The sequence below is a fragment of the Vigna unguiculata genome, chromosome 4 (assembly GCF_004118075.2).
Source record: "Vigna unguiculata cultivar IT97K-499-35 chromosome 4, ASM411807v1, whole genome shotgun sequence".
Taxonomy (NCBI): Eukaryota; Viridiplantae; Streptophyta; class Magnoliopsida; order Fabales; family Fabaceae; genus Vigna; species Vigna unguiculata.
The window spans coordinates 37,288,024-37,297,377 of NC_040282.1; the positions used below are offsets into that span (position 1 = coordinate 37,288,024).

General features: G+C 33.5%; 1 protein-coding gene across 1 annotated transcript; it reads left to right on the forward strand.

Annotated features, from left to right (window-relative positions):
* The first annotated feature begins 8,401 nt into the window (after nt 1-8,401).
* Nucleotides 8,402-8,794, forward strand: LOC114180862. The gene has a single exon (XM_028067154.1). It carries the CDS (start codon nt 8,402-8,404, stop codon nt 8,792-8,794), a length of 393 nt encoding a protein of 130 aa, XP_027922955.1.
* The last annotated feature ends 560 nt before the right edge of the window (nt 8,795-9,354 follow it).

Below are 9,354 nucleotides of genomic sequence, written 5' to 3' on the forward strand. Positions count from 1 at the left end.
TCCATTCTTGAAAAAAAAAATACTTTTTTATCTTACTTGATAGTGAAATATTATTTTAATAGTTAAAATAATTTTTTATCTAACGAGCTTTTTGTATATTCATTTTTAGAAATATAGAAGAAAAAAATATTGTACTATGTTTTTTTTCATAATTGATTTTTAATTGTAGCTTGTTTATCATGAATTTTTATTTTAGTATTTACATCTCAATTTTTATTAGATTATGACAAATTATTCTTTAGTCTTAATCTTAAAAAAAATATATAGGTGAAAAATAAAAGAACAAGTTCATATATTAAAAATGATAAAAAGGGGAATGGTGTGAAGGTGTGAAGATGAAAACAAGACAAATTGAACTTTTTCACATATATTCTAGACCATGATACTATTGACTTAATCGTCCAATCATAAATTTTGTTCTTAAAGTTCAAAGAATTACAGGTGAGTCATTACTATAATAGAAAAATTATTTTTTTGTAATTAAGATTATCTTGACTAAAGATGGAAGGTGAGATTTTTGCTGACAATTTGTTTATTTACATTGAAAAAGAAATAGTTGAAAATTTAGTTCTAGTCCAATTATTGATGAGTTCAAGAATATGAAAGAACAAATGACAATAATTATTATTTCTTTATATTGTTATGATTATACTAAATTATGTATTGTGATAATAATTAAATATATAAATTTTTACTGTATTATTTTTCTCCTCCTAAAATATTAGTTAAGATCCGCCACTGATCTCAAGTGAGGTGTCCCAACCTCATTACTCTATTATGTTTTATATTGATTAAAGTATTATTTGTTTTACTTTATATTTGACTCTATTTTGATAAAGTATGAATTTAAATTGTATGTAATTGGATGTTTTTTATCTAATTAGTAATTTACTTCGAAAAATAGATAAGACCTAATTAGTAATTTATTTTCTATATTTTAATTTTTAATTTATTTTGATCTATATATATTTTTAAACTCAATTGGACTCTTATTTCTTTAAAAAAGACTTAATGTAACATTTGGAAGATATTAAATGTCAAAATCTAAGTTATTTCTATTTTGAAACTCCTTTGATTTGTTATTTTTGATACGTGGTGCTTTTTCAGTGATCCCAATTTTGACATATCTTTTAAACACCACTAACACCAATTTGATAGAAGAATCACATCAAATATTTAAAAAAAAAAATAGAAACTCAATTGAGTAAAAAAATTATTGAAATCAAAATAAATAAATAACATAGAAAAGTCAAATTACTAATTAAACCAACAAATTAAATAAAAAGACAATATTACCAAGAGGAGGGATGCATATTATGCTTAGTGGGAGACACCGTCGCCCGCAAGACCTTTTATTACCATCAAGATAAAAGTTTAAAGATAATGTGTGATATCTATAATAATATATAAATGTATGTATTCACATTTTAAAATACCAATTTTATCCTTTAAATATAATAATTTATTAAATTTTTAAAAGTTGACCGTTACTTTCACAAGTTTTTTATAAAATTGGATGTGTTTGTTTCTTCTCTTCTTCTTTATTTATCAATGGTTATTCTTTTGTCTGTTCTTATATATTTCACTTTATTTTTAATAAATATAATTTTAATTTATATATTAACTTAATAACATTACAATATTATTATCTATTAATATAATATCACGCATATTTAAAAAATGGGTTAAATATGTTTTTGGTCCCTCCACTTTTAGTGAATTTTGAAATTAGTCCATTTTGAAACTTTGGACCAATTTAGTCCTTCATCTTTCAAAATATGTGAATTCAGTCCTTTTAATCAAATTTTGGTAAGTTTAGTTAATGTTTCGTATACATTTCAGGATTGTATTTAAGTTGTTTATATTGTTTAACACATTTTTGTTTTAATATTAAGTCAAATAATATTATGAAACGCACTTGAAATGTCAAATAAACTTAAAAAAATTGATTAAAAGGACTAAATTCACGCATTTTGAAAGATAAATGACTAAATTAGTCCAAAGTTTCAAAATGGACTAATTCCAAAATTTACCGAAAGTTAAGGGACCAAAAACATATTTAACCCTTAAAAAATAGATACACAGGCACAATAACGCATGCGTTTACCCTAGTTCAATCTAAAGTAAATTTGTATGTTTTTCATGAAATACATACTTTGTAAAATAAATAATTGTTTCTTTCACTCATTTTCTTTTTTGTCTGAATTTGTTATCAATTACCAACCAACAATAACCAATATGATTGCGATTTGTACCACATGTCATCAAGGAAGCAAAAGTACGTATATCGGCCATAATTTATAAATGAACAAAGGAGCAACAACTGCCCAGAATAAATCCCACCGTCATGCTCACAAAGAACCAATTCACTCCATCTTCACCGTTCTTTGTTTCAGAGTAGTCAATGTATGGAATTTGTTTGTTGGAACTGCAATTGATGATGGGTAAAGGTGGACCGCACAAATTATTTCCAACAAAGTTGGATGCTTCAAAGCTTTGAATTTGAGTGCCACTTTGGAATTTTCCCTTCAAATGGTTATGAGACATGTCCAATTGGTTGAGAAAGTTCAAATTTGATATGATCGAAGGGATTTATCCAGAAAGTCGATTTCTTGAGATATCAAGAGTTTTTTTTATTTCAGGGTTCTTTTGACAAAAATATTATAAAATGGGATTCGTTGAATTTCCTTTTTAAAAATGGGTCATGTCGTTAGCTGGGAGGACGACTTCGCTTTTTTTTTTTTTTTAAATGGATGTCGTTACTTCACATAAAGTTTTTGTTTAATAGAAAACTGAAGTCGTCCTGTTTTAACTTTTTAGTTTTTCAGTTTTAATTATTTCTTTTACTTTTCCTTTATTTTATTTTTTAAATATTTCAGATTTTTTTTTCTAAATTTAACCGTTTTGGTTATTTTTTTGATTTTTCAGTTTTGATTAATTTTTTTATAATTTTTCAGTTTTCGTTATTTTTTTTTAAATTGATTAGTTATTAATATTTTTTGAATTTTGAATTTTTTTCAAATTTTATTAGATATAAAAATTATGTTGATTGTATTTGTAATAAAATAAACTTAATAAAATAGATTAAATAATATAAAATTACATAAGAAAAATAAACTAAAAATAATTACATATACAATCAATATAATTTTTATATTTAACAAAATTTGAAAAAAAATTAAAAATTTAAAAAATATTGATAACTAATCAGTTTAAAAAAACAAATAACGAAAAACTGAAAACTTATAAAAAAATTAATCAAAACTGAAAAAGAAAAGCAAAACCATTAAATTTAAAAAAAAAATCTGAAATATTTAAAAAATAAAATAAAGAAAAAGAAATAATTAAAACTGAAAAACTAAAAAGTTAAAAGAAAAATGAAAAGTGTTTATGTTAAAACCATTATGTGAAGTAACGACATTCATTTTAAAAAAAAAGAAAAAAGCCAAACCGGTCTTGCGAATGACGATTTCATCTTGGAAGTCGTCTTCCCAACTAACGACATGACCTATTTAAAAAAAAATAAATTCAACGAACCCTATTTTACAATATTCTAGTCAAAGGACCCTGAAATAGAAAAAAACTGATATCAGAGACTCTAACCATCTCATATTGCCGATACTTAGTGGAATTTATACTTTGACAAAAGATTTATACTAAGAGAAGCAAGTCTTTTCAATCCAAAAATCCACTTTGGAACAAAAGATTTACAACAATTAGAATCGACAGTTGCATTCCAAGATGAAAGCCTATTTGAAGCATCTTTGAAATGATGCTGCAACTTCAACAATGTCTCTCTCATTGGTAATGCACACCGTCTCTCCGCGCACACCAAAAGTTGGTATAAAAAGTGAAAGCCAACAAAGGTGGAAGAGAATTAAAATGGAACAGTTCTTCATCACACCGTCTTTGTATATGAAACTAAATCTTCTTTTACAGCAGAAATCTTGGTTCTGCATATTAAACTCTCTCTATTATATATACTCCTGGCGCAATGCCTTCTTTCTCCATTCTAAACATGTTCACTCTTTTATATCAGTAATTCACTTTAAATTTCCATATGGTTTAATTATGTCTTTAGTTCCCATTTTGTCTTTAGTCTCCATTTTGGAGTTAAAATCTCAAAATGGTACCTAAATTTTTAAAAGTTTCAAAATGATCCCTTTTTTTTTTGAAACGTCTCACGTTTGCCCTTCCCGTTGAGTTAAGGTTAGAGGGAGTGCCATGTGTCAGTTCCTCAATTTTTTGAATTTTTTTATTAATTTTTTTTGATTTTTTTTTTATTTTGAATTTTTTTTTGATTTTTTTTAAAAAAATCAAAAATTGCCACGTGTCAAGCTGTCATTGTGCCACGTGGCAGTGACAGTGACACGTGTCAATATTACGCCACGTGTCATTTTGTTAGTTTCAATTTGGTCCCTTTATTTTAATTTGTCTCAATTTAGTCCCAATTTTTTATAAAAAGGAACAATTTTGTCCCCCTTCAAATTGAAACAAAATTTAATTTTATATAAATGTTATACCAATATTTTTATTAAATTTGATATTTTTATTCAAATTGATATTTTTATTATATATTTTTAACATAACTAAGTTTAGTTAAAATTATGTTTCACATTCAACTTTACTTAAAATTGTTTTCAAATTTTGAATTTATATGTGTTTTATTGTAACATGAACTAGGTAATTTATGATTTTTTTTCTATTAACATTATTTTCTATTAACAACTTTTAAACCATTTTAAATAAAGTTCAATGTAAAATATTAATTAAATGAACTTAATTTGGTTAAAAATATTTACTTGAAATATCAATTTTGATGGAAATATTTGTGTACATTTATACAGAAATTAAATTTGATTTCAATTTGGAGAGGGACAAAATTGCTCCATTTTTACAAAAATTGGGACTAAATTGAGACAAATTAAAATAAAGGGACCAAATTGAGACTAAGAAAATGACATGTGGCGTCATACTGACACATGTCACTATCACTGCCACGTGGCACGATGACAGCTTGACACGTGACAATTTTTTTAATTTTTTTAAAAAAATTCAAAAAAAAATTCAAAAAATCGAGGAACTGACACGTGGCACTCCCTCTAACGGCGTCAACGTTGACTTAACGGCAAGGGCAAACGTGAGACGTTTCAACAAAAAAAAGGACCATTTTGAGACTTTTAAACATTTGGGTACGATTTTGAGATTTTGACTCCAAAATGGGGACCAAAGATATAATTAAACCTTTCCATATCAACAGAGTTCGTAGATTATGAAAAGTCTACACTCATTTTTATTGGAAGAGTCTTCGTATTGAACGCTTTGTTTTTTGTTTGAACTTTGTTTACTTGAAAAGTCTTCCCATTCAAAGTCTTTGGATAGGTTGTTATGTTGTCTTTCCAATTCAATTTTAAGTTGAACAATACAGTATCATGAAAAATGATCATATTAAAGAAAACATTTTAATCCTTTATTATTAAACATTATTAGTCATGATTATTAGAGAATACATGTTTAAATTTTTGTCTTGTATAATTTTGTTTATTTTTATTTTCATTATATTATTAAACATATTGCCCATATTTTATTATTTTATTTTTTTGAGTGTTTTATATATATATATATATATATATATATATATATATATATATATATATATATATATATATATATATATATATATATGCATAGGCCTTTTTTTCTGATGAGATTAGGTTATAATTAATAAATGTTGAAAAATACACACTTGAGTATGTGATATGCAAACCCATGCAACTCTTCCATTAATATTTTATTTCTTTAATTTATTTGATTTTGTTAAACTATGGACTTAATGCTGTTGAGCTCATAAGATTTAAATATACAATTTTTTATGTCATGTTAGATATTGTAAGTTTTTTTAACATTTCTTATTAGTTTGCTATGTTTTAATTTTTTTATTTTATTTTTCATTTCAATTATTTATTTTATCAGCATAATATTTGTAGCTTAACACCATTGATGTAAGCCCCTTTTTCCTTTTTCAGTAAAGTTTTTGGGCCTGGCCTTTTCGGAGGCCCAAGGCCCTGCCCTACAGAAGGGCACCCTACCCTACCAGCCACCCTCACATTCCCATTTGCTTCTGTTTCAGAAAAACGGTTGCTCTCCAGTTCTCTAAGAAATCAGAAGGAACTCTGCTAGGGCACCAAGCTGGTCTGCCTTCGAGCTAGGAGAACCCTTCCTTTTCCCAGGTTCCAGCTCTTTCCTAACTCCAGGAGCTGTGGTGTCCTTAGTTCGAATCTGTTGTTTAAGTTGCTCTCAAAAATAGAGGTAAGGGAAGCTAGATTCATCTGTTTTAAGTTGTCCTTGGCTGTTTTTGGTCGCTTTCGTGTTTATATGCATGCATGATGTGTTTTATTGAGAGTAATGGAGTTGCATGTGTGTTTGGGTGTGGATCCGAGCTGGTTCCGCCATTGCATGTGGTTGGACAGTGGCGAACTCTGCTATTTTCGCCCAAGCGAGCTTGTCTCGCCTAGGCGAGAGTACCAGAGAGCTCCCTGCCACGAGAACTCGCCTAGGCGGCCCTTTCTCGTCTTGAGCGACGCATAGTCTCGCTCAGGCGAGAAGGCCTCGCCTGAGCGAGATCCCGTGAAGCCACCACTGTCGCGCATCTCGCTTAAGCGAGAATCCGATGTGTTCTGTGAGGACAGCATCTCGCCTGAGCGAGAATTCGTGGAGACTCCTTTTGCTTATCTCGCTTGGGCGAGAATCCGCTGCATCTGGAAAGTCAGCGTCTCGCCTGAGCGAGTGTGCGAGTGGGGGTCATGTTTTCTTGGTTGTTAAATGATTTATTGCATGCATTGTTTTGATTATTCCTTCTAAATATAATGTGCACGAGTATGTTTGGATGTTTGGCTTAGTGTATGGCTATTTATCTTGAATATGCAAGATTTTGGTGTATTGGCATGAGTTGTATGAGTTATATGTACCAAAATCTGTATGATAACATGAGTAATGTATGAAGTTGTGTTGGGTGGTTGATAATGAGCATGAGAAATTAATGATGAGATAAAGGTGGTGGTTATGGTATGAGAAACATGATTCTGTTGGTGTGATAGGCGTAATTCCATGAGTCCCATGGGGAGACTTCATGGTGGCGTGTAGTGTATATATTAGGATAAGGATTCAAGTAAGGATCGCATCCCGAAACTCTAAAGGGTCAGTGAGTCTCAGGTAGAGAAATCTGACCCAAGTGGTGAGAGTAGCGAGATGCCCTAGTCTTTGGCAGGATAATGGCCTTAGACGCTTAAAGGCTAACCTTGTGTGTGGTAGGGTGAAACCCATTGGCAATGGCTCTGCAGAGCAGTAGAGGCCACCACAAGTGCAGGCGTCCGGTGAATCCGATCTTAATATATGTATCCGGATAATCGAGTCATAGTGTCTTGTTTGTCTGCTATAACATGATGTTCTGTGTTTGTGTGTTGCATGTCAAGGAATGTTTAAGTACTTGCCTGTTGTAGCATGATAAGATCCAATTGCACTAGCTTACCCTTGCATTTCTGTTTGTGTCCTATTGTATGTTCTCTCTTGCGATGATCACCTTCTGGTGGGAGCAGATGAGAGGGAGGTTCGAGATGGATCCGGGAGACGCAGCGGTGCGGCTTAGATCTCCTTGCTTGGATGTCTTAGGAGTAGTTCGTGGCCATGAGGCCTTTTTGTATTAGTTGCCTTGAGGGCAACCCTTTTGCAAGACTCTTACACTTTTAGATTATGTTTCCTTATGGCATGGTTGTATGCCTATGAACTCCTTTTGGTACTTCCGGATGACTGTAATAGTTATCTTTCCTACGCTTTATATCTTTCTGAGTGCTTCTTGTTATCATGATCTTGTGACGTTTTATTTAGTAGTTTAATCTTATTAAAATGGGATGTCACACTTTTATGGTATCAGAGCCTTCGTTCCTAAGTGTCTGTGGGTTATGTGGTTGCTTAGCTTTAGTTGTGCCCTCTTTGTTGTGTTTAGATGAGTTCCAGTCTAATCCAGTTTCTAATGGTGCTTTCTGTGTGTCCAGTGATATGGCACCCCCTCGTGTAGCTCCTCCTCAACCTTCTCAGAGTGATGGGCAAGACCTAGCTAGGGCGATCGAGGCTATGGCTGCAGCCTTGACGCAACAAAGCAATGCTATGATGCAACAGCATGAGGCGGCGATGCAGCGCCAAGAAGCCTCTCTTGAGCAGTAGCACTTCATGATGCAACAGATGGAAGCTGCTAGGCAGGCTGCAGAGGATGCTCAGAGGCAGCACGTGGATGCTCTCCGTCAGTTAGGGGAGAATGCTGCTGGTGCTCCGATGTATGGTCCTCATCCCCAACCTCCACCCCCCTGAATGGAGTTTGGAAGACTTTTTGAAGCACCAACCTGCCATGTTTGATGGCAAGAAGAGTCCTGACCAGGCGGACCAATGGATGAAAGATATGGAGCGCATCTTTGAGGCCAAGAGGTGCCCGGATGAGAGCCGACTGGCTTTCACTGTCTACATGCTCACTGGAGAGGCTGAGCATTGGTGGGCCAGCATGAAGCTGGTGATGGAAGAGAAGCACGAGGATATCACATGGGAAGCCTTCAAGAAGAGGTTCTTGTCTGAGTATTTCCCTGATAGCGTGAGGTACGCTAAGGAGGTTGAGTTCCTCCAACTGACACAGGGAAACAGGTCCGTGGCCGAGTACGCCGAGCAGTTCAAGCATCTGGGGCGTTTCTACACCATGCCACTAGATGAAGAGTGGCGATGCAGAAAGTTTGAAAATGGTCTCAGATGAGACATCCGCCTGATGGTAGCTCCACTGTCCATCAAGGACTTTGCGGCCTTAGTGGAAAAGGCCAGGGTCATGGAGCGAATGAAGGTAGAGGTGGAAGCCCAGCAGCAGCCACAGCAGAGAGTTAGCGGACCATCTGGGTCCAGGCCGAGAGCAGATGAGAAGAGGAAGCCTTATGCTAGACCTCATCCACAGTCACAGGGGTCCAGAGGTTTTTCTTCCCCACCCAGCAGGATCCAGTGCCACCATTGCGGAGGACCGCATGTGAAGAGTTTCTGCCCACAGCTATCGGGTTTCCGCAGGTGCAACCATTGTGGCAGAGAGGGCCACTTTGGTAGGGATTGTCCTACTTTGAGGAGGACAGTGGCACGACCCTCACCACCGACTACGAGCCAGACTTCGGGTCAGACTCAGCAGAGGAGAGGAGGCAGCAGGCCTCAGGCTACAGGCAGGGTCTTTGCGACGACGGGGTCCGAGGCAGCAGGTTCAGGTAACCTAGTTATTGGTTGTTGTGTGATATCTGGCAAGTCCTGTTGTGTTCTTTTTGATTCTGGAGCGACACA

Bases quoted from the DNA above. Each gene is read 5' to 3' on its own strand.
- LOC114180862 (XM_028067154.1), top strand. From the start codon at position 8,402: ATGTTTGATGGCAAGAAGAGTCCTGACCAGGCGGACCAATGGATGAAA.